Below are 26,449 nucleotides of genomic sequence, written 5' to 3'. Positions count from 1 at the left end.
TTATTCTTTGCTTTTCTTATTTGTTTCACCTATATTTTCATGTTTTCCTAAGGTCTGGACAATTCACCAGTCAGGAAAATAAAGGGAATATGTCTACTCTGTTTATATTTTGCGATGGTTTAACATTTATTTTTTTATGTAACATTGTTTATTATAATTCTTTTCCTTTTATTTGTATAAATTTAGGGGGCACAAGTGCAGTTTTGTTACATGGATATATTGCAGATTGAAATCTGGGCTTTTAGTGTACCCATCACCAGAATAGTGTACATTGTATCCATTAAGTAATGGTTTTAAATTATAATAAAGAAAAAAGTGGAAAGTTAAGATTCAATTTCCAGTCCCAATATATATCATGCATTAGAAAGTGGTTGAGCCCATGAGTTTGAGGATGCTATGAGCCATGATTGTGTCACTGCACTCCAGCCTGAGCAATGGAGAGACCCTGTCTCTAATAACTAAATAAATAGAAAGAAAGTGGTATAAAATAAAAAGGACCTCCCTGCCCCAATCTTTAGAGTTTGCTTCACAATCAGTATAGCAGTATCTGATCACTAGGTAGTGGCTGCTTGGAGTACTACATGAAACATGATCCAGAGGCCACATCCAGTGCAGCCTGAAAGAGTGACTTGATTAATAAGTACTGTCCACCACACCCACCCATTGCTCAAAAAGACAAAGGGAGGGAAGAAGCACAAACATTGTGTGTTGGTTATTCAAAATGCACTTTTTATTCACTTTAACACAGATGATTTTTTACAGTCGAAAGAAAATATTGGTACACAATTTTGAGATTCTTTTTTAGCAGCACCTGCAACAAGAGGATTGTGGAATACCTCAGAATAAAGTAGAGATGGCTGGGGCAGGCACAAATTAACCTGATATTCATCAATCCACTGAAGACACACGGAATCTGAGGCCCCTGAAAGTTAGCCAATACATGACAATAAACTAAATAAATATTCTGTATGATGTTTTAACAGACCATTGAAAAAAAGTATAGTCCTAATTAGAAATATATTATTCCAAAAATCTAGTGTTCTTAAAAAAACACCTATTGAAAATATTACACTGCACATTCTAGGGTACACAGTCAATTTCTAAACCTATATGCACAGTTCTTGGTACTCACAGATTTCAGCCTTTGGTGTTTTTTAATCTTACCCAAACTATATGTCAGCACCCCACTGAGTGTTGCTTACCCAAATGCCACTGTTTATGTCACTTAATGTTGAATGCTTTCATTAAGATATTGAGTGGTAATTTGGCAGAAAACAATGGTATGGCTAAGAAGAAAGGGGCTCCAGTTGATAGACCAATAAGATTAACACTTGTCTTAGATGGACAGGATGCCTATGAATCTGACACCCATGTAATTTTTTTTTTTAACTCAAATGACCACATGCCACTCTAACAGAGACAAGTACTTTTGTGAGTTGATGGAGGTCTTTATGATGAAGACCTGAGATCTACAAATAGAAACTAGTATAAGCAGAGTGCAAGTAGAAAGAGAAGGCCCCAGGTCTCATGCACTTGAAAATAATTAGCATTTAACAGTTCTGACGTACAGATTTTCACCCTAACATGATTGTAGCAAAATGATCATAGAACTTGGAAACCAGTGTGGCTGGCTATAGGCATAGGCAGGATAGGGACCAGTACTTAAGAGCTGTGGGGCCCCAGTTCTGGCTTTGACTTCTGGCATCAAAGTTAATTGAACAATGGGGTAAGGATTATATCTTAATTGGAAATATTGAGTATGACTGGGTTGAAATACTGTCCTCTTTTTTCTATTTTGCCAATATGTCCCAGAGCTCTTAAAGCACAAAGGTCCTACATGTAAGTAAGGCTGATTCCATATGTGGCTACAATGGAGAGTTCTAGGCTGTATTCCTATGAAAGCTCCCACCCCCTTCCTGGCCTAGGTCTCTTTTTGGGGTAATTTCTGTCTGTCACTATTTTTTATCAGAGATGTTTTAAAGTACAGATTAAAATCTATGCAGGATAAACAGATCAACCAAGAAGAACCACACTGCATATTCATAATACAGTATATAACTAGCAGTCATGGTAATCAAAAATTGTCAAACCATTTTTATATTTAACATGGGAGCTTTAAGATGTTTTTTATCAGTGCACATAAAGATTACTCAGAGCTCAAGAATTTTTCCTGCCACAGTGCAAAAGCAAAAGGAAGAGCTATGTAGTTGCTGTTAAAGATTGATCACAGAATGGTTTGAGAATTTTAAAAGTCCCTCTCCATAGTCTTAGCTGTTATCATCAGATAAATCTAACCACAGCATGGCACTGATGTAATTTATAGATTCATAGAACTTAGAGCCAGAAAGGACTTTATATGGAACATGTAGCCAGTACAGAAAATCTTTTTATGGTATTCTAACAGATGGTCATCCAGTGAATATTTTCAGAGGCAGGGAGCTCATTATTAAGGCAGTCCATTCCACTGTTGGACAACTCTGATTATGGGAAATTCATTCTAACACTGGGTTAAAATCTGCTCTTCTGTCACTTTCAATGTCCTAATTAGGCTAGTTTAACATACAGTGCAACATATAAGAAACCAGTTCCTTCTTCTACAATAAATATTTGAGTTAAGGAGCCCTGTGAGAAAAGTTCATTATCCCCCAATCTTTTCTGAAGCCTTCTCCATGAGCCCAGCATGTTGGATCGAAGGACCATCTAAATTATGAGCAGAGAGCACTGCATCCAATTTCATATACTAAGCAGCATTGCTAAATTGGTAAGAGGTTGTCAGAGAAGCAACATCTCTATGCAGCAAAAGTAGACTTAGGAAGGAAAAGCAGACCAACCATTTATTTGCAAAGGTGGTTGGCATATTTAAGCATAATCCATTCACTAGTATCCTATGACTTCAAACACAAGAAGTATAATCAATTGCCAGGGTCATTAGAGTATCTCTTACTGAGATGGTATTTTTTGAAAAGCTCAGATGGAAGCAAACCATACATAAGGATTTAAACAAGTCAGTGTATATCATTATACTTTTGCACTCCTAATCATTACAACTTCTTTATAGTTCAAGCCTAGGAATCCTTATTTGCATTATTATTTTTATTGTAATACAGCTCAAAGTCTGATTTTTTCCCCTTTGGCAGAAATGTCAGAAACTGCTTGGCAAGAGTCTGATAGTGACATTTGTTAGTTGATTAATGGAACACTTTAAGAAATAGTTGTAGCTCTTTAACTCCTTCATGCAGCTGGGTTCTAGGTCTAAACTGTGATTTAAAAAATATTTAACTGTCTCAGGACTAAAAGTTTCTGATATGTCCTGAGACACACATGAAGGGGAAATAGCAGAAATTACACAAAATACACTTGGCTTGATAGAGCTTTTTTTTTCTTTCTTTTCTTTTTTTTTTTTTTTTTTTTTATAGATCTACACTTCAATTTGAAAGGCTCTGTTTCACAATCAGAACCTTGTCTCTTACCCTCTTGTGTGTGTGTGTGTGTGTGTGCACTCTTAGAGGGGCACAGTTATTCTTACACTACTGACTGACCAATTTGGGGCACATTTTTAAAAGGCTCCCTATCTTTAACAGCACGAAGACCCTGCTTTGGAGCCACTGTTCAAGTCAATGGTGTGACCCAACATGCAATGCTCCAGCTGTTCCTCTACAGCCAACACCTGCCTGACAGCTTCTTCAAAGGCCACTGTCACATTAGTATCATCTTTGGCACTAGTTTCTAAATAAGGGTAATCCCCATTCTCCATGCACCAGGCTTGCGCCTCCTCAGTAGTCACTTGCCTATCCTCTTTGTCTACCTTGTTACCCAGAACTACAAAGGGGAAATGCTCAGGGTCCTTCACATCTGCATAGTAAATAAATTCTTTTTGCCAGTTACCAAGATTCTCGAAGCTCTGCCGATCATCCACGCTGAAGGTCAAGAGGCAGCAGTCTGCTCCCCTGTAGAAGGGTGTCCTAAGGCTCTTGAAACGTTCCTGCCCTGCAGTGTCCCAGATCTGGAGGGTTACAAAGCGTCCATCTACCTCCAGATCTCGATTTAAGAACTCTACCCCTATGGTGTGAAAAGCCTGGGAGTCAAATTTGTTGGTTACATAACGGTTCATAAGCGAACTTTTCCCAACTCCACCATCACCCAAGAGAATGACCTTTAAGAGCAGGGATTTCCCACTCATTTTTGCAGCACCAGAAGGGAAGGAGTTTGTAACCAAGAGAACCTGAAAATAAAAGGAAAAGTAGGAGGGAAACAGTTAAACCTGAAACTGAAATCAACTTCATAGCAAATTTCTCTGAATTATGAGGCCTTCTCATTCAACTTCTCTTGATTTATGCTCATTAATTGATGTAGTACAGCAGAAGAAATAAAACTAATTTTGCATAAGGGGAAAAATAGGTCTTGTTTTTCTGAGGTCTTTTGTAGTGCCAGGAAAATGGCTGAGTGCCATGGGTAAATGGACTAGCAGATGGTCCTGTAATTTGGTTCAGTTCTGACCCTATTCTAGGAGAGGAAGCCTAGAACAGGAATGCCACTCAAATGTGTGACAACTTTAGCTTCTGGTTTGGACAGTTCCAAACAATAGGCAAATAGGATGAAATTGACTTGGGGTTTGAAGTCTGCTCCTGATGGATACAAGAATTACTGAGAAGAGAAAGCTACATAAACTGGATTCTTGATTCTGTTGGTAGAGGTCTGGGCCAGAATTAGACTGGACCCCAGAATTTGAAAGAGAGAACAAGGTTTCATTTCTTCAGGCATTTACCCCATTATACTTGCATTGATAGGAACACCCTCTCAAGTAATTTTTTTCTTCATGGAACAATGGCATTTAAGTTGATGATAATTGACTGATATCAATATAACAGCTGTCATGAAGGAAGGAAATCTTGAATAGCTTATTAGTTTTTGGATTTAGGTTTTAATTCTATAATAGCAACACTTGAAAACATACTGTAAAATTTAAAGTGCTAATGTTTATACAGTAACCTACTTGTTACCTCCACAACATGTCTACATATGGAATACCTACAATGTATCTTAAAATAAAAAGATCAAATGCTTACTGAATGAATACTACCTTTTCCTATATTCTGTTAGGTACTTTCACACTAGGCCTATTGTGGGAACTCAACAGTGATGAAGTTAATTGGATGATATTTATACAATAGACCCAAAGGGATGAAAACGAACCACCAATCAAAGGAGTGCATGCAAAACAGTTTCTGGAAGCACACATATTTGAATATAATTTTACAAAATTTAGTTTCCCTTAAAACGATTTTGGAATGCCTGTGTACTAACTATATATTTTTCTAATATTCATTTTTAAGAGATCAAATATTAAAATATCCCAAATCCACAGTGTGCCCCCTTGAAATACCTACCCAGTGGGTTTTTGTCACAATTTAAATATTTTCCTTTTTTTCCTGTTGTTGTTTTATTCTTTCTTTTTAGGGTGCTATAAAACAGAATAGAAAACATTATTTTAAAAAATCTATAATAAAATAATGTTAAGTCTATATATAAAAATATATTCAAGTCAGAAAAAAAGAACCCACAGCAACCTGAGGTAACCTATAAAGGGTGCTTTTCAAAAATAAAAGTTCAAAATACTACCTAGGCTTAACATAAGCAAAATAATTTTATTCCAAGAACTTTAACTCGTCCTAGTTTGTAATTTATATAATTTTTTTACTTTTTATGTTGTCTCTCAATTGAATTCTCCATTCAAAGTAAAAGCAAATTAAAGAAAGTATACGATATTCACAATAGATGACATTCAGGAAAAGGAAAGTACAGAGCAATCTAAGATATGTTTAAATCCTAAGTCAGAGATGAAACTTCTTCCTTTTATACCTACCAACATTCCCATCTCCAAGAAAGTTGTTAGTGCACTCACCAGTCTGTCTCAAGGTTGTCTCTGCAATTGATTCCACATAATTAGAGAGCAGAAAAAAGTTGTGTTTGTGGGCTTCCTGTTTACAATAAAGTATATTATCTTGGCTAATTATTTTATTAATTAGTTTAGGTCATTTCTCTTTTATTTATTATTTTTTAAAATTTGAGACAGGGTCTCATTCTGTCGCCCAGGCTGGAGTGCAGTGATACAATCATGGCTCACTGCAGCCTTGACCTCCTGGGCTCAAGTAATCTTCCCACCTCAGCCTTCCGAGTAGCTGGGACTACGGGCGCGCACCACCATGCCTGGCTAAGTTTTGTATTTTTTGTAGAGATGGAGTTTCAACATGTTGCCCAGGTTGTTCTCAAACTTCTGGGCTCAAATGATCTGCCAGCCTCATGTTCCCAAAGTGCTGGGATCACAGGCGTGAGCCGCTGCACCCGGTAGGTCATCTGTCTTAAACACCAGTTTTAATATTTAGCTAGTGTTACTGAATTTAAATATACATTCATTTAGTATTATAACATTATGGCAAGAGTCTTATTTAAGCAGCATCAAGAGTACTAGTCCAAGGAGAAAAACAGTGCCTAGATCTGTGTAGTGTTATTTCTTACTGAGGAAGAACGAAGCTTTAAAAAAAAAAAGAAACTGCTGCTTAATAATCTCATGTTATTTTCTAAATACAGATAAAACTTATAATAAGGATTCATTAGATATCTAAATCAGTAATTATGAATTTAAATAATATCTCCTAAATGGATAGGCTTTATACTCCTTCTTGGTTTATATACACTCTACAGAATTCTCAAGTTTCCTACAATTCCTGATTGTTGTTCTCTTTTTCCTGCTCCCAAATTGCTGTCTTTGGAATTAGCTCAAGTAACAAACATTTCTTTAAATGGAGATGAAACAAGTGTTAGCACACTTTTTATTTTTTTATACTGGTCTGTAGGATAATTTTACAGAGCAGAACTCTTGAACTCTCATTTTAAAAAGTAACAGAAGTACAAACTTGGGCATGATTCTGATGGCATTAAGCATCTGTGCCACATGAGCTTCCTTAAGTTCCTAGCAAACAGGTGTTCACATCATTAAAAGACTCACTGACCCTATTCTCTCAGTTGCAGATAAACTCAATAGACAGGTCAACGACTGAGTGAATATGGAAACCAAATGCTCAGCTCCAGGAATAATGATGATGTATTAATAACTGTCTGAGATAATGCTGCAGTTGCTTGTGCATTCCCTATTTGGTTATGTGCACACATAACTTCTGGGCCTATAGGCTCTATGCCAAGGAAAAAAGAGGAAAAGCAATGTGGTTCAGTGTCAAGAGCACTGAGCTAGCTGGCAGCAATCAGGACGCCAGGGTCTTCCTCACTGTTACACCATTCATTTATTTTATGAACTTGGGCAGGTCATTTAATCTTTCTGTTTCAGTATCTTCTTACATAAAAATAGAGCAGATAATACCTGCCCTACTTAACAGGATTTGGGGGAGAATGAAAAGTTATGAAGTTTGCAAAAATTTGTAAGCATGTTTTGAAAAATTTGGTTTGAGATTTTTATTCCTCTGGCTCCTCCACATCCTTTCATGCACTGGTGCGGGCCTTATGGCTCTGTATTAACCCTTCTCAGAAAGGGCCTGCTAGTGAAAGTATAAGAATTCTTCCTTTTCTCTTTCTTCCATATTTGAGAATGCCTTGTTTCTCAACAAGCTTGAACATCCGCATATGGCACAGAGTCTCAGCATTGAAAGGACCTTCAGGGTCTTCTGGTCCAATCTTGCTACTGATATTTGAGAAAACACTATAGTGCCTATTGTGTGTTGTGTCCTTACTAAGGAAACCCTCCACTCTCCTCTACTGTCTCCTATTCCCATTTATTTGCTAGAAGGAAAAATGAATACAGTTTAGATTTGTCTCTTTGCCTTAATTCAATCCTGCTGATTTTCCCTTGAAGTATCATTTTTCTAGTCCTGTGCTACCATCCTCATTTTGGCCCACACCTTCTCACATCTAATCTATTGTGAAAGTTCTCTCCCTGCTTCTGGTTTCTTCCCACCCAATCTACTTTGCAAAGCTTCATCACTCAAACATCCACTGGGCGTAGATACCTTTGGGAATTAATAAATATTTAAGGCAAGGTCTTGCCCTCAGGAAGTTTACAAATTAACATGCAAGCTCAGGATCTCATTGTTTACAGTTGAAATAATATCATTATACTGCCTTATTTTGTTAACAAACTGTTCCTGTCTTTCTTACATGATCAATTTTAAATTCCTGGATAGTAAGCTCACTGTTTGTTTACATCTTTGAAGCCCCTTCAGTGTGCAGCACCAGGATCCTCCACGGAGATAATAAATATTTGTTTACCAATTAACTGATTAGGTAGGTCCCCAGAATTAATGCCTCTGAATTGATACCAAGGTACAATAGATCCATAGTTCTGTAAGATGTCCAAATACTATCATTTATAAGGTGACTAAAGAGCAGAAGTTATGAACTTGACTCGATCATTTTCTGGATGGGACATAATGGGAATTCCACCTGTTGAAAGTCAAGGGAAATGCTAGAGTTTTCCTCCCCTTACTCGTACATTTAAAAATAAGTATATACATTTCCCCATTCCTACCAAAAACAAGAGCAGAATAATGATCTCCACTTGATGTTGTCGGTGGGCGCTGGCATCTCCACAATCATTCATCGTTTGAAAATGAATGTGATGTCCTTTAGTACGTACTTAAATTAAAAAGAACTAGCACAGTATAAAAGTAAATGAAATCATTTTTTCCTCCCCCAGAATATGCCAGATTTAATCCAAACCTTTAAACAAGGTAGCATTAAGCAGGCAAATGAATTCTTTGATAACACTAAATATGTAAATAGGAAAGTCAAATGCCTTATGCATCCCTTATGGGTCCTCTATCGGGCAAGCATTTGGACCAAAATGCTTATTCTGATTTTGATCCCATTCAGAGAAAGATCTGGCTCTAACTGAGTCAAATATTAGAGAGGTGCAATTGCCCTTTCCTACCCCCACAAACTCATTAATGAGCATGCTCTAAGGATAGTTTATTGACTTTTTTTTTTTTTCCCCATCAGGGTCTCAGTCTTGGACAGAAAGGTGAATTAGGAATTCCTGTAACCAATACTCCCCAGCTCTTTGTTCTTTAACACACTTGAAACCTTCTGAATCTGCAGTGCCTGCATCCACAAAGCCTTATTTAAATTATTGTATTTAGTTGGGAATGCTTAGAGGTGGGGGTGGAGGTGGGGGAGGAGGCAGTACAATGAAGAAAAAGAAGTTGAACCTTTGAAAATAGTACCTTTTAGTATGATAATGGAGAGAAGAGAGGCAGAAAAGCAAATTGGCATCAGTTCAGTTGCCATAGAGTGGAATGATGCTCAAAATCAGTAGTGCAGATTGCTCGGAGGCAAGTCTTGAAAGGCATGTGTACTGCAGGGCTCGGTAAGGGAATAGCAACTGGGGAGGGCTAGGCACTGGATGAGAGTGGCACTGTTGGAAGTCTGTACAGGGGAGGAGCCATGGTTGGACCTGCGGGGAAAGCCCATCTTGTGGCGACACACTGGTAAGGATTACTCAACTCACTGTTGAATGCTGGCACAATAATTGGAAATACTGCACTGAAGAATTGGGCGCGGCTATCTTTATGTAAAATTCAACACGGATGAGAAATGATCGAATGTTTGAGTGTGTTTCCAATACAACCCAATACTTGGCGTTGGTGGTGGTGGTGGGTGCTTCGTAGCGGGGAAGCCCTCTGACGCACTGGATTCATTTTGCAGAGCTGACAAGTTATCAGCTACATCCATGCCGACTCCAAATGCCACAGCTGTCATGCCACTGAAACGCTATTCCTACATTCATGCCCACATTTATATTCTATATGCAACTCAAAGGGTCCAATGTGGAATTTCACGTCTAACCTTTCACTCCTCACAACGACAGCTCTAGGGCTATAAGCCCAAAAGCACACTAGATAGCAATTTAGCATCGTCCCCAGGCCACGTCTTCCCCAGTAGACTGCCCAGGGACCAATAGGTAGATAAGGTTTGGATGACATCAAGCGAGCTGAACACAAGGAAAAGAAGCTTCCTTAGGAGACGAGAATGCTGGCATCTCTACGACAGGGGCACTGTTAGCATGACGGACCTAGAAAGTGAGATGTCACACACAGTCCCGACTACCTCCGACCCAGGTCCTCTCACCTCACCCCCAGCTCTTAAAGAGAGTCGGCTGTGGCGCATGCGCACTGAGCCACACCCGCTCCCCACCGAGCCCTGCGCCTCTTTGCCCGGCTCTGGCAGCAGCTCGGGATTACTCAGCAACGCCCCCCTGCACTGTCACCTGCCCCCAGCTCCGACCTCGGGAGCGGCTCAGTCCCTTTTCCCAAGCTATGAGTGGTCATCGGGATCAACTACACTTTCCTTTCTCCCTCTTCTCACAGGCCCCCCACCTCCCGGCCTTCCGGGTCCTCCAGCCCCTAGCCCCTGTTCCTGCCCACGCACAGGCACCTTACCCAACACAATGGGAAGGAAACAGTAGAGGGCCGCGGGTGCCAGGTAGGTCAGCTCTGCGTGCCGGGAGTCCGGCTTCTTAGTGTCACCGTCACTGCTCCTGCTGCCTCCTCGTTCTCAATGGGGCAGCAAGTGCGGCTTGGACCTCGGTGGCCTGACAGCTGCAGCTCGCGCCCGCTGCTGCCGCCGCGCAGCGTCTCGCGCCCGCGCCCGCGCCCGCCAGGGGGAGGGGGCGGGGCCCGCGCCGCCTCCTCGTGCCCCTTTCTTGGCGCTGGGGACCCAGTGTAGCTGCCTCCCGCCCTCCGTGTGGCAAGCGCTCCCTGGCTCGCCCACTCTTCTTTCATGCTCATCGTCCAACCCTGGTCTCCCTTGTCCTCCTTCTCCTCCCCTAGCCGATTACTAGGCGCAGTGGCAACAGACCGTCAAATATTGCTCTCCCACTTAGCTCCTCTGCAGCCTGGGGCCTAAGCCCTCAAGCAGGGGTAGCCACTGCCCCACTTCCTGCAATTACCCTCTGATCTACCTCATTTATCCTAGCTCAAAATCCTTTAATTTTGCCAAGAGGGTAGTACATACACCCTCTTGTTTCAAATAACTCAGGAAAACACATGATCACAACACATTGCTAGGCCCTCTAGCTGGCTACTGCTCATGAAATTCTCAGGCCATTAAAAAAAAAGTCTACATCTGTAGCGCAGACATAGAGGACACACTGCCCTTTACTCTTACCAGGTAGGGTTCTAGAGGGCCACACAGGGAGCATTACTTGAAGTTCCCGGAATTGCTGCTGGGGCAGAATTCGATGTTTTAATTGTGCCTAGCCGACCAGCTAGTCTCTTCTTGTTGTTTTCTGTAGCCCTCTGGTACCTCCAACTAGTTTGTGATTTTTTTCCCCCTGGAATTGAAGAAGGACAAAGCTTCTGAGGTCATTTAGCCTGCACTCCACCTCTCTGTCAGGCAGATCCATCTCTGAAGCTTCCCTATTGTCTGAAACCCTGTGCCCTTGTGGCACAGGCCCTCACTCATCTCATGACCCCTGCAGGCCCTCACACATACCCGCTACTTCCATCTAGGCCACTTTTCCTCTATCTCTTGACAAGGCAAACGTGCGATCAATCTCCGCAGGCCCCAGCTTAAATGTCACTTCTCCGGATAACCTTTCTCGATAATCCCAGAATAGAGATGATGCCCCAGTTTATACTCTTGTAGCCTCCTGTAACTTGCTGTGTTTTTCCTTCATAACACTTACCTATTTTTGGTGGTACATTTAAGTGTATGATTATTTGGTTGATGGCTGTCATCCCTACTAAACTATAGTGGGGAAGGACTATGAGGTCAAGGACAACGTTTATGTTCACCTCCGTATGCACAGAGCCTAGGGCAATGCTTGCTGCATAGGACATGCTCAGAAAATATTTGCTGAATATGAATGAATGCTGTATCACTAATAATGGTTATATTTAAATAAAATAAATGGATGTAGCTGAATCTCGCGTGCTCCTATTTAAACCAATCCCGTTTCCTAACATACACTCTAAAACACTCTTCTGATGAAGAAGAGATTCACACAATCCTCTAAATCAATTTTTCCGCATACATTTTAGTCTATTAAAAAACTATTGAGCATGGGCCCCAATATATGTATATGGATTTATAGATTATATACATGTACTACCGTACATGTATACATTACACATTACTTTAAACATACATTTTAATGAATAAACATTAAAATACTCCAGCACAGAAAATTTAAAAGAATGAGAAAAATAAATATATTGATGTTCCAATGTTTTCTTTTTGCACCTCAATAAATAGTTTTGTGAAATGCTTTAAATAACAATCCTTCATATTAGAGTAACTCGTCTTTAGGTGTAACAATCTAGACTACTTTTTCATTTTCTCATAGATGCCATTTTCCAACAGTTTAATCATCTCTGAGAAACCCCCAAACCTACTGGCAAGTTTTAAGGATCTTTTAGTTTCCAAGCTACCTCGTTCTGTAGTCAGGATCTCACAACCGCTGAAAGCACCACACGTTTAGTGAATGTTGGAACACCTAAGGGTGAGAAAAATCCTTTGTTAGACCGAAGATTACTACACAGAAATCCTATATTAAAAGAGTCTCTAGAGGCCACTTAAAAAGCAACTACTATTGTCTGCCTAGAATGGAAGCAACATGACTAACACTAGTTGTGAGGGATCAGCACAAAATGGACAGCACAAAGATTCAAAGTAATAGCTGTGGATGGTTTTGTGGCTCTCAGATATTCCCAATGGTCAATCATTGAGACCTGTCAAATAGCGTCCTCCACACATAATAAAAAATTCTATTTTTATAACACAGTTATACACACACACACAAAATAGAATTATAGTGTAGTCAGTAGATAGAAGGCCAAACCGAGATTGCATTTGGATACCAGAGATAGAGTTACCTTCAGAGTCTCTCTCTCTCTCTCTCTCTCTCTCACACACACACACACACACACACACACACACACGCTCTTCAACATTCAATGAACAAGATCTCCCAAAGTCTCATCCTGATCAGTTTGAAATAGATTGACCTGAGCTTCAGGAGTACATAATTGTAATGTGATTAATTTAAAAGTACAGCTTCGTCCAGCATTCACAAGTTGTTATGTACAAAAGGGTTCCGTGAAGCATTCAAATAAGTGTATAAACACTGCATACTATTTCCCTTCCAGAAGAGTCACGTTGCATATTAAAACATTAATGTCTCTTGGAGTCCTGAAGTAAAGAAATCTGTTGTGTTGTTTTTCAATCCTACATTTCCAAAACTTTTGTGAACATGAATTTCTTTTGTTTATGGAACATCTATTAGCAGGACTAGAACAACTCAGGACCCAATTTAGCAACTGCTGTCCTAATCATTAATATTGAACATGTTCATAGGCCAAAGTATTTGTCATCTTTGGCCTAGAATATTTATGTGGCAACTATACAGGTTATATTTTCCAGATAGTCCTGATTTCAAATACTTTGTCCTATTGTCCTCATTTTTACAAAAATACTCATGAGATCATATAATGTTTTATTCAGAAATTATGGCAGCAATAGGTATGTAAAAAGGAAATTAGACAGTAAGAATTTGTCAACTATTTACCTATCATTGTCCAAGAGCAAGTCACAGTTTCTGGTGATACAATATTTTTTTTTAAAAAATCATTTGACACAGGGATACTCTTATGGAATAGGAATACTTTGCCAGATTTTTCATAGCCTGAAGGAAAGACCTCTTAAGATTATCCAATTATGGAAGGCATCAGAATGAACTCAGTTTTGTCATTTAAAAAACATTTTTAAGCTCTGTCCACTAAAAATACTTAGAAACAATGAACATCTCAGTGCCCAAATTCCCCTGTAGTGCCCATAGGATGGTTCTAAATGCTATTTCCTAATAAAAGGACCCAGAATTAAATAAATGGCTGACTTCAGATATGTGGCAAGAAATGTCCAAGATGAACATAAAATCTCTTGTCACACCAGATAGCAAGGAAGCTAAAAACGCTATTAGAGTTGAGTCAAAAGGACTTGAAGAGACTGTCATCAGTCAAACATGGGGCAATTTGAGCATCAGTAAAGATAATAACTACAATGGATTGAAATACAACAAATATGCTGTAATCCCAGCACTTTGGGAGGCCGAGACGGGCGGATCACTGGATCAGGAGATCGAGACTATCCTGGCTAACACGGTGAAACCCCGTCTCTACTAAAAAATACAAAAAAACTAGCCGGGCGAGGTGGCGGGCGCCTATAGCCCCAGCTACTCGGGAGGCTGAGGCAGGAGAATGGCGTGAACCTGGGAGGCGGAGCTTGCAGTGAGCTGCGATCCGGCCACTGCACTCCAGCCTGGGGGACAGAGCGAGACTCCGTCTCAAAAAAAAAAAAAAAAAAAAAAAAAAAAAAAAGAAATATAACAAATATGTTTAAATATACAAATTCATAAAAACACTTAAAAACATAATTGCTCAATTTGGCCAAACCTAGAAAGCTAGCTCATTATTTTAAAACTGGTAAATAAAGAGAATGACTCGAACATTTAACCTGCTTTTTTTAAATACAAACTCTTCCTTGGTGTAATGAAGGAGTTGGCGAGGAAGGTGTTTTAAAAAGATTCCCAGCTAATAAATTACGAAGGAATGATAAAATTACAACCTTTAATGAATTAGTGGATCTAGGTAATAATAATTAATGTCTTCTAACATTACAAAAAGAGTATTAACCATATATCATAAGCCTGTTGATGGAAAAACATAGCAGCACATAGAAAGCATTTTTTGTCAAAAAATGCAATTTGAACCCTGTCAAGCTCCTAGATATAACTGTGAATTTTTAGAAAAATACAAGGAAAAATATGTTAACATTGTAGTGATGTAAGTAACAACATCCAGACTTAGGTTTAGAGTGCAGGTGTGTGTGTGTGTCTGTGTGTTGAGGGGGAGAAACTCTGCAGAAAAACAACATGGTTTCTTCAACAAATACATTTTAAGAGAGAATCCAAAAATAAAAGTTCAAAAGAATGCATTTACAATGACATCAAAGAGAATGAAATATTTAGAAGTAAATTTTAAAAAAGAAGTGCAAAATAAAAACAAGTGCAAAAGTAACACTCTTAAAAACACAAAACTTTGTTGAAAGAAATTTAAAAAGATCTAAATAAATGGAAAGATATCACATGTTTGTGGATTGAAAGACAATATTTATAAGGTGGAAATACTCTTCAAATTGATCTACAGATTCAACGCAATTCCTATCAGAACCCCAGCTGGCTTCTTTGTAGAAATTTCCAAGCTGATCCTAATATTCTTATGGAAACTCAAGGAACCCAGAATAGCCAACACAATCCTGCAAGAGAACAAAGTTTTAGGACTCAGGCTTTTCAATTTCAAAACTTACTACAAAGCTACAGTTACCAAAATAGTGTGGTACTGGCATAACGCTAACGTGTAGATCAGTAGAATAGAATCGAGAATCCATAAATGAACACATGTGTCTATGGTCAATTGATTTTCAATAAAGCTGCCAAGGCCATTTAATGGGGAAAGAATAGACTTTTTTCAACAAAGTGTGCTGGAATAACAGGATAGCCACATGGAGAAGAATGAAGTTGGACCCTCACCTCACAGCATATACAAAATTAACTAAAAATGGATTATACTATAAAATTGTTAGAAGACAGCAGTAGTAAGTCTGGTCTTGAGTTAGGCAATGAATTCTTAGATATGACACCAAAAGCAAGGGCAACAAAAGAAAAATAAAAAAATAGGACTTCATGAAAATGCAAAACGTTTGTGCTTCAAAGGACACTATCAGAAATGTAAAAAGACAACTTACAGAATAAGGGAAAATATTTACAAATAATATACGTGATAAGGAAGTTACCTAGAACATATTTTTAAAAATCTTACAACTCAAAGGTAAAAAGATAACCCAATTTAAAAATGAGCAAAGGATCTGAAAAGACTTCTCCACAGATGTACAAATGATCAACAAGCACATAAAAAGATGCTCAGCATCACTAATTATAAGGGAAATGCAAATCAAAACCACAATGAGATGCCACATCACACTTATTAGGATGGCTATAAAAAGTTAGATAATACCAAGTGTTGATGAGGATGTGGAAGAAATGAGGAGCATAACATTCATACACTGCTGATGGACTGTAAAAACGCTGCAGCCACTTTGGAAAACAGTCTCACAGTGTCTTAAAAAGTTAAGCATAGAGATACCATAAGATCCAGTAATTCCACTTCCAGTTATAAACCCAAGAGAAGTAAAAATAAACATCTACACAAAAACTTCTACATGATAGTTTATTGCAGCATCATTCACAATGGCCAAAAGGTGGAAAAATCCCAAATGTACATCAACTGATGAATGCCTAAATAAACTGTAATATATCCATACAATGAAATATTATTCAACCTTAAAAAGAGATGAAGTACTGATACAGGCTATAACACGTATGTATCTTCAAAACATTACGCTAAGTGAAAGAAGCCAGTCATAAAAGACTGCATCTTATATGATTCCATGTATATGAAATGTACAAAACTGGCAAATGTATAGAAAGAGAAATAGATTAGTGATTACTTAGGACTAGGAGACAGGTTAGATGGGGATGTTGGGGGACTGGTAGCTAAAGAGTAAGGAGTTTCTTTCTTAGGTAATGAAAATGTTCTAAAATTGATTGCTGTGATGGTTGCACAACTTTGTAAGCATGCCAAAACCCATTTAACGATACATTTAAAAGGATCAGTGGCACAGTATGTGAATTCTATCTCAATAAAGTTGTACTAAAAGAACTCTAAGGGGGAAAATAAGAGATCTGGATGTGGAGCCTATAGACAAATCTATAGATTAAAATAAACCTAAATAATTCCTTAGGGTTCTCTTTTAAAGCTAGCCTGAACATTGCCTCTCCATTAAACTCTATAAATCATTAAAACAACAACAACAACAACAACTCTAGTGACAACCTAAGAGACACATTAACCAATTGAATGTTATTTCCTTTCCTCGAGAGTTCTAATCCTTATTTATGTATGGATCAAACAAGCTTAGAAAAAAGATAGTCAGGAAAATTTGAACACTGGCTGTATATTTTATGATATTAAGTAATTGTTCATTTTCGTTCAGTTGTGATAAAGGTATTGTGGTTATGCTTTAGAAAAAATTCTTATTTTTCAGAGATACGTACGGAAATGCTTGTGGCTTAAGTGACGTGATATCTTGGATTTGGTTAAAATAGTCTGGTGACTAGTGGTCGGTGGTAGAGGTTTAGATAAAGCAAGGCTGGACAGGTGTTGAAACTGTGTGATAGGTGTATACACGATTATAGTATACTCTTTATTTTTGCATATATTTGAAATGTTCATAATAAAAGAAATATGAAAACGGATGATTTGATTCTATTTGCTTCAGCCTATGCTTGCAAGATCTCCTCTGACTATTGTTACTTTGGTGCTTTAATTCTGGAATGGGTTATCTAGAGAGTGGACATGAGAATCCAAGTCTCTGTAAAAGATGATTCCCCATTGTACATGTGGATAAATTGGGCACATGACCATTATGAGCTTGATTAACATGTATCAGTCTTCTTTAAGCTTTTGAAACTTGCAAAACTAAGGATAATATTTTGGCAATTCACCAGTTTTCCCATCGTTTGAAGTCCCCCTTTAATAGAAAACCTGCCACAATCTGGTATCTTCACAATTCACTATATAGACTCTTGGTTTTGCAAGGATATTAGAGATCATCTAATCCAGTGATTCCCAAACATAGCTGCATGTCAAAATCACATAGAGGATTTACCAAAAGTGCAGATTCCAGATCCCTGCTCTTGAAATATCTGCAGTGGGGCCCAGGAATCTATATTTTTAACAAATTTTTAAGGGGGTTCTAATAAGCTGGCCCATATTCAAGCATTTAGGAACCATGGATTTTTTTCTAGCTTCTCATGGATTGCAGGAATTCCTTCTACAACTCCTTTACTTGTGGGCTTAGCCTCTGTTTGAAAAATGACCTCAGGAGTAGCCCATTCCATTATTTAGATAGTTTGCTTTGTTAAGAAGTTCTTCCTTATAAAGTGATGAAATCTGCAACCTCTAACTCCCATTCATTTTGGTACTAGTTCTGAACTCAGAGATGGCAGAGAGGTTTTGTAGAAGTCTCTCTTAAGGAAAAATAAAGTCAAAAATACAAGTTTCTTCTTTGAGGATGGTGAGTAGCTTCTAAAGGTAGGTTGCTTGTCAGCAAGAATGCAGGTTAAATAGAAAAAATTCAAAGAAAATACAAAGCTTAGTGCATTGTGCAAGAAGTCATTGTTCACTAAGACACTAACAATTTCTCTTTTTTTCCTCCTTTTTTTTGTTGCCATGAGTCCATAGAAATGCATTTTTCTTTTAAAATATAATAATTTTTTAGGGCTGAAACATTCAGTATTTTACTTTCTTTTCCTTTTGAGAACATTACAGATCTATTGTTTCATAGTTTTTCCAAATGCTGCAAAACATTGTTCAGATGAATATTTAAGTCATAATGTGATGTTTTGTGTGAAAATTAATGTTTTAAAAATTGTGTTGGCTAATGTAAAACATCCAAAGTAAGCCTGTGCAAGTTTTATTAAAGAAAGCATTGTCTTCAAAGCCTATAAAATGTCAGTTTATCTAGATACTAAAGTTGTAGTTAAGATAAAATTTCATCTTCCTATTGCCTTGGAAATAAAAACGGTTTTCCTAAATTTTATATACAGTATAAAAGTTTGTTGCTTAATTATCTTTGACAGCTCCACCTAATTTGCCAATTTAGATCAATTGATATGTACTACCTAGATTACAATGGGAAAAATGTTGTGATATCTGCTGTGGGGATAGGAGTAGGATGGTGGCAATCTGCACACCATCTACTAACCAGTGCAATCCCTCTTCAACATAACAGACCTCCAAATATCTGGGCCGCTCTCATATACCCTCTAAGTTTTCTTTTCTCTAGGTTAAGCATCTGCGAGAAGACACTAACCAGTCTTCGCGTGGACCTGGTTTTTAGATAGTTCATTTTTCTCTTCCCTACCAAACACCCACAATTTTGTCACTCTTCCTCTGGAAATATGGTGCCTAAGCATGAGGTCAATACAAATATGTTTCTACCACACATATAATATTAACAATCATTTCTGACAAGTTACTTGTCTTGCCTTGTCAATACTTGTTTTGTTTCATTTCTGGTCATTTCTCCCATTTGTCATGGTCATATAAAATTATTATTATGTATTTTAAGATTCTAGCCTTCTATCCCAGTTTGGTTTCATTTACAAATTTAGTGAGCATATATATATACATATATATATATATATATATATATATTTTTTTTTTTTTTTTTTCTTTTTGAGACGGTGTTTTGCTCTGTTGCCCAGGCTGGAGTGCAATGGTGCTATCTCGGCTCACTGCAACCTCTGCCTCCCGGGTTCAAGCGATTCTCCTGCCTCAGCCTCCCAAGTAGCTGGGATTACAGGCGTGCACCACCACGCCCTGCTGATTTTTGTATTTTTAGTAGAGACGGGATTTCACCATGTTAGCCAGGCTGGTCTCGAACTCCTGAGGTCAGGTGATCCACCTGCCTTGGCCTCCCAAAGTGCTGGGGTTACAGGCGTGGGCCACTGCACCCAGCTGAGCATGTTTGTTTTTTTCCTCCTTCATTTAAGTAATTAATTCATCCATCTAATCAACAAATTTGAGTGCCTATTCTGTGGCTGACTCTGCTCTAGAATCTAGGAGTATGATGGTGAGCAAAAACAGGCACGGCACCTGATCTCCTGAGTTTACAAGCTAGTGGATAGAAATCTAAATGCCATAATGTGTATCGGACATCAACAACATTAAATAACATCAGTTATTACAACGAGGAAGCTGGGGCAGTGCTGTCTTGGAAAACCATAAGGATGCTTTAGAGGAGAAGTCTTGGAAAACCATAAGGATGCTTTAGAGGAGAAGCAGCTCTGTTTAGATGGGAGATGTTTTCATTGACCTGTAATTCACTGTAAAATTTAACACTTGCTGAAAAAAAATAAAGTTTTACTTCCCTATCAAAGAAAATATATTCAATCTTCTGTCAGTGCAATAACCCAAACACTCAAGCATTCAGTTCCTAGAGTAGGAAATACTATGTATAAATTCTATACTGTAGATAAACAGCAGACATACAGTACACTAAGCCACAGACTGGAAGGGATGCTGAGGGATTCATAGTTATTGTTAATTAAATTTGTTAAGGGGGCTAGGATAGAATATGGGTGAAATTTGTTTCTATTGCTACTTGGAGGAGGCAGTTGACCTCATGGAAAATGCATGGAACCAGTTGTCAGCATGCCTGGGTATTGGTGCTGGCTAACTTTGCCATATAGGATATATGAGAACTCTGCTAAATCACTTGACTTCTTGGCCACAATTTCTTCATTATAAAATGAGATTAATATTACCTACCCTGACATCATTATTATGTTACTGGGACCAGCTAACTGAGACAAAGTCCACTAAGCACCTTGGAAAATGAAAAGCAGTACAAATATAAATTTCTTACATTAATTAGTCATTGTGTTTTAATTCTAGACAGGGTAGAAAGATGCCGTCCCCGTTAAAGAGTTCTGTACTTCTTCCATAAGGGAATTTTACAATTTGTATAATGCTTTAAAGTTTCGAAAGCTATTTTTGAAAAAAACATGACCCTCTTTCCCCAAAATCATGCCAACACATGACCAAATGAAGATCAAGTAGAAATAGTTATTTTTCTGATGAATTTCAGTCAAAGGTAAAATAAAGTAATAAAATACTTCATCTTTTGAAATACCTCTTACTGCATAATTATTCCAGTTTGTAGGAAAAGTGTATGTCAAGATCTTTTTGTTAGTATTCTACGTTGTCTATACGCTTTTGATACATTTGTTTGAAGCTTTTCTAGGGCCAACGTGAGCAGAAATATCACAGAAGTATTTTTTGAAATAAAAGCAAAATTTAACATAATATCACTGATTTTGGGAGGACAATGTTGGCACCGAAATTACTGAGGATGAGTAAGTTCATGGAAAAACTCAGTCTTCAAAAATAATGAAAAGCTTCAGGGTTTGGAAGATATAACCAGTGGCCTTCAAATACATCCCTCTTTCGAGATTATCTGTCTTTAGCATTCTGAGTTATGAGCTCAATGCCTTCTTGGTCATTTGCAAGGTATCAGACAGCAAATACCAGGAAATATGACGTTACTTTGAAGTTGTGCATTATATGGTATTAGTACTGGTGATGATGCCAACAGTTTAAAATAAACTTCAGGTGCACCCACTGTCCCCTTCTCTCTTTTACTCCCAACTGCTACCACAAGATAGAAGAACTAGCACACTAGAACAAGCAATGCAGATTTTGAAAAATGATAGCTATAATCTGAGCCAGTGGTCAACATCAGCCTCACTTAGAAATTGATCAAGGACTTGCATCAATTCACAGAGCATTTATTAAAAAGATCATCTGAATCTCAGTAAGACCAAGGAGCTTTCTGGCATTTTAACTCATCCTATTCCCATCCTCTCTCCTCACTTCTATGGTAACCTTGAAAACCAACAACTCACAATCGCACTGAAAACCAGCAGTCTTGCAGTCACTGGAGGGGTTGGAACAGGATTGGAACACTTCCAAAGCCTCATTCCCAGAGAATTGTCATTATTTGACTGGTCTGGCAGTTTCCTGGAAATCCCCACTCACAGAGTTTCTCTGTAATTCACCTGACTCAGAGCTTGCTCATAGCAGAATACTCTTTTCCTCAGAGCATTTGTCTAAAACAACCAGTAGCAATTGTTTAACACTGCAGTTGCCTGTGGTAATGATAACAATGGGAGAAAACAAGAAATTGACATAAAAACACAGAAGGAAAATCTGAGGAGTGAGATGTCTGTAGGTGGCATTAATCATTTCAATAGACACAGGAAAAGTAGCTGACAAAATCCAACACCCTTTCCTTGATTAAAAAAATCAACAAACTAGAAGAATAAAAGAAATTCCTCAATCTTATAAAGGGCATATATGAAAAACCCACAGTTAGCATCACACTTAAGGATAAAAGACTAGATGCTTTTCATCTGAGGTCAGGAATAAGACAAGGATGCCCACCCTCATCTCCAACTTAACTTTGTGTTGGAGGTTGTAGCCAGGGCCATTAGGAAAGAAAATGAAGTAAAAGGCATTCAGATTGGAAAGGAAGAAGTAAAACTGTTTTTATTTACAGATTACATGTTCGTAAATACAAAAAAATCCTAAGGAATCTATTAAAAAACTACTAAAGCTTGCAAAGAACCTGAACAGACATTTCTCCAAAGAAGAATAGACATTTCTCATAAGAAAACATAAAAATGGCCATCAAATATGAAAAATTGCTCAACCTCACTAATCATCAGGGAACTGCAAATCCAAACCACTATGAGATATCACCTCATACTCACTAGGATGGTTATAATAAAAAAGACAAGCGATAACAAATCTTGGTGAGAGGGTGAAGAAAGGAGAACCCTTGTGTACTATTGGTAAGAATATAGGTTGGTGCAACCATTATGAGAATCAGTATGGAGAGTCCTAAAAAATTAAAAACAGAACTACCATATGACCCAGCAATCCTACTCCCAGGTATAAACTCAAGGGAGATGAAATCACCACGTTAGAAAGATATCTGCACTCCCTTGTTCATTGTAGCATCATTTGTAATAGCCAAGATATGGAAACAACCTAAGTGCCCATTAATAGATAAATGAATAAAGAAAATGTGGTACCTACACACAATGGAGTACTATTCAGCTATAAAAAGGAGACTCTGCCATTTGCCACAATATGGATGGTACTGGAGTACATTACGCTGAGTGAAAGAAGCCAGACATAGAAAGAAAAATATTGCATGACCTCACTTATATGTGAAATCTTTTTTAAAAAAGATCAAATATATAGAGATAGAGAATAAAACAGTGGTTACCAGGGGTGGGGAGATATAATTCAAAGGATACAAAGTAGCAGACATGTAGGATGAACAACTCTAGAGAGTGAATTATACCATAAAGACTATATTTAATAAAATTGTATTGTATTAGAGATTTTTAATAAATAGATTTTAGCTGCTCTTGTCACACACACATAAGAGTAACTATGTGAGATAATAGGTATGTTAATTTGCTTCACTATAGTGTTTTTCTATCTATACATATCCCATAACATCATGTTTTATACCTCAAATATAAGCAACAAAATTTATTTTAAAAATGATTAAAGATAGTGTGTTCAGAAAGGTTTCAGAATAAAAGCCAATATATAAAAATAAATTGTGTTTGCATAGATTAGCAATGAACAATCCAAAAGGAAAATTAAGAAAACAATTCCATTTATAACAGCATCAAAAGGAATGAAACACTTAGAAATAAATTTAACAGAAGTTCAAGATGTGTACACAGAAAGCAACAACACATCACTGAAAGAAATTAGAGAATACCTAAATAAATGGAAAGACACCCCATGTTTATGGATTGGGAGATTTAATATTGTTAAGATGGTAATACTCCCCCAACTAAGCTATGGATTGTACACATTCCCTATGAAAATTACATCTGCCTTTTTTTTTTTTTTTTTACAGAAATCGACAAGCTGATGCTAAAATTTATATGGAAATACAAAGGACCAAATTAGTTAAAACATTCTTTTTTTTTTTTTTCATGTACTGGAATAACGTCTGTTGTTGGTTTTTTTTTTTTTAATTATTATACTTTAAGTTCTAGGGTACATGTGCACAATGTGCAGGTTTGTTACATATGTACACGTGTGCCATGTTGGTGTGCTGCACCCATTAACTCATCATTTACATTAGGCATATCTCCTAATTCTATCCCTCCCCTCTCCCCCGACCCCACAACAGTCCCCAGTGTGTGATGTTCCCCATCCTGTGTCGAAGTGTTCTCATTGTTCAATTCCCACCTATGAGTGAGAACATGTGGTGTTTGGTTTTCTGTCCTTGTGATAGTTTGCTGTGAATGATGGTTTCCAGCTTCATCCATGTCCCTGGAAAGGACAGGAACACATCCTTTTTTATGGCTGCATAGTATTCCATGGTGTATATGTGCCACATTTTCTTTATCTAGTTTATCATTGATGGACATTTGGATTGGTTCCAAGTCTTTGCTATCTTGAATAGTGCCACAATAAACATACGTGTGCATATGTCCCAGTAATGAGATTGTTGGGCCAGATGGTATTTCTAGTTCTAGATCATTGAGGAATGGCCACAGTGTCTTCCACAATGGTTGAACTAGTTTAAAGTCCCACCAACAGTGTAAAAGTGTTCCTATTTCTCCACGTCCTCTCCAGCATCTGTAAAACACTCTTAAGAAAGAAAAACAAAATTGTAGGACTCACACTTCTTGATTTCAAGGCTTACTACAAAGCTACAGTAATCAAGATAGCATGGTACTGACATAACAATAGACATATAGACCAAATGAAGTAGAATTGAGAGTTCATACATAAATCATAAGATTTATGGTCAATTAATAATATTTGTGATACAGAAAACTTAAAAATACCAGGCATGAGGGTTAGAGTAACAGAATCTATCAAGAGAGAGAACATGGAAGACATAGGAACTTCAGATAGTAAGCTCAGTTATCTAAGCAAAGAGTATTCATTCCTTGACCCTCCCCACTCCTAAGGAGATTCAGCATTGCTCTATTTAGCCAAGGTCTTTTAAGGCCTGTGGCAGAGGTTTTTGGCCTAGGGTCTACGAATAGGATCAAGTGGCTCATAAAACCTCTAAAATTCTAAATAATAATTTATGAATGTGTTAATCTCTGCATTTTTTCTAGGGAAAATTTCTACAGCTTTCATCAGATTCTCAAAGGGGTTCATGACCAGAAAAGGTTAATAATCACTCACTGAAGGGTCCTTCTCTGGGATTTAGGCCAGCCACCAGTCCTGAACTGCCCTAACTGAAATGTAACTGGGTAACTTACTTCAAGCAACTATTTCCTTAGAGCTTTTCTTGGTGCTATGAACAGACCTGCTTGACACTGGCTTTGGGGCACATTTTAAGTATTATATAATGTACCTAAATCCTACCTGGTCTTGTTCTGCTGCCATGACTTATGCAGACTTGGTATTGCCTATTACTATGATGGTCATTTCCTGCCTCATCCTGAATCCTGACTAGATCTGTGGTAGTATCACTATCATGCTGATGTCACAAGCACAACCTTTTTCTGACTATTCTGTCAGGACACTTCAGTCATCCTAGATTGATGAATTAGGAAAATTATTATGTCATTGACAAAAAAATTTATAAAGCAGGAGTGGAGGGAGAACTGCTTCAAAAGAAGTTGCTGAGTTTCTTTGTAGACTTTAAATGATGGTGGGATGTACGATTAGAAAACACCAGCCGATGCTGAGTCATTTATGTCTATTGCCTGGCCCCTGTGAGAACCTGAGTTTGTGAGCACTGGCTATAACTGAATCCTTGGGAAAATCCGTTAGGGGACTGGAGGAGAAAGAGGATTGTTTGACAAGATCAAGAAGAAAAAGTTATACAGGTGAGATCCTAAAGAAGGAGACACTGCAATAAATCTTGGATAAGGGTTCTAGAAGAGCATGAGTGAAACAATTAGCTTTGGATAAAAGGAAGAAAGTTTCCAGTATCTAATTAGAGACAGAGACTCTTGGAGTTCCGAAGACACCTAGCCCATCACTGTCATTTTCCAGGTTCATGGTATATTAAAAGAAAATAATAAAGACATGTCAATACAGGATCTAAACATTGTGAGATGTTTAAAATGTTTATACTTAACATACTGACACTTCTATCACCACCAAAAGTTCCACATAATGTAATATATTTATGAAATAAAAGATTTAAAATGTAACCAGTAATATTCTTTACTGTCTATAGTTTAGTAATAAGACACAAGTTTAAAGTTGTCTAATAAATTTCATTTTCTTTAATATTGTCAGTTTATGTTGGGAATTAGGACTAGACTTTCTGAATTTATAATCTTTCTGAAAAAACATTAAAATTCTAAATAGAAGCCTTCAATAATATGAGACTGGTCAAAATTCAATAATATGAGACTGGTCCTTTTTTAGAGATGTGAGGCTTCTGAAACTGTAGGAATAAAAGGGATGAGGGAATGAGTATGCTGGTCTTTTTTCTGATATATGATTTATGAACACAGTATATCTTTTTTTTTTTTTTTTTTGAGACAGAGTCTTGCTCTGTCTTCAAACTGGAGTGCAGTGCAGTGGCATGATCTTGGCTCACTGCAACCTCTGCCTCCCAGGTTCAAGCGATTTGCCTGCCTCAGCCTCCGGAGTAGCTGTGACTACAGGTGCGAGCCACCACATCTGGCTAATTTTTGTGTTTTTAGTAGAGACGGGATTTCACAATGTTGGCCAGGATGGTCTCAATCGCC

At 37.8% G+C, this 26,449-nt stretch overlaps 1 protein-coding gene across 7 annotated transcripts in view; it reads right to left on the bottom strand.

The window, feature by feature from the left end:
* Positions 1–708: 708 nt before the first annotated feature.
* The window catches only part of LOC105499752 (RAB9B, member RAS oncogene family), an 85,545-nt gene continuing 59,804 nt past the window's right edge, over positions 709–26,449 (bottom strand). For 4 of the 7 annotated variants that reach the window (XM_071088410.1, XM_071088412.1, XM_071088409.1 and 1 more), the window contains 4 exons: positions 12,438–12,502; positions 11,173–11,338; positions 5,388–5,461; positions 709–4,222 (listed from right to left, as the gene is read on the bottom strand). In XM_071088410.1, coding sequence (XP_070944511.1) covers positions 3,575–4,180 — 606 coding nt within the window. In that variant the 5' untranslated portion in view covers positions 4,181–4,222; positions 5,388–5,461; positions 11,173–11,338; positions 12,438–12,502 and the 3' untranslated portion in view covers positions 709–3,574. Of the gene's footprint in view, positions 4,223–5,387; positions 5,462–8,536; positions 10,398–10,445; positions 10,645–11,172; positions 11,339–12,437; positions 12,503–26,449 lie in introns of those variants that run through there. The other 3 variants (XM_071088411.1, XM_011772529.2, XM_011772531.3) reach the window with 3 other exon arrangements.

This window comes from Macaca nemestrina, chromosome X (genome assembly GCF_043159975.1).
Source record: "Macaca nemestrina isolate mMacNem1 chromosome X, mMacNem.hap1, whole genome shotgun sequence".
NCBI classification, from domain to species: domain Eukaryota; kingdom Metazoa; phylum Chordata; class Mammalia; order Primates; family Cercopithecidae; genus Macaca; species Macaca nemestrina.
The sequence above is the reverse complement of the archived record's forward strand: the minus strand, read 5'-3'. Positions and strand labels throughout refer to the sequence as shown.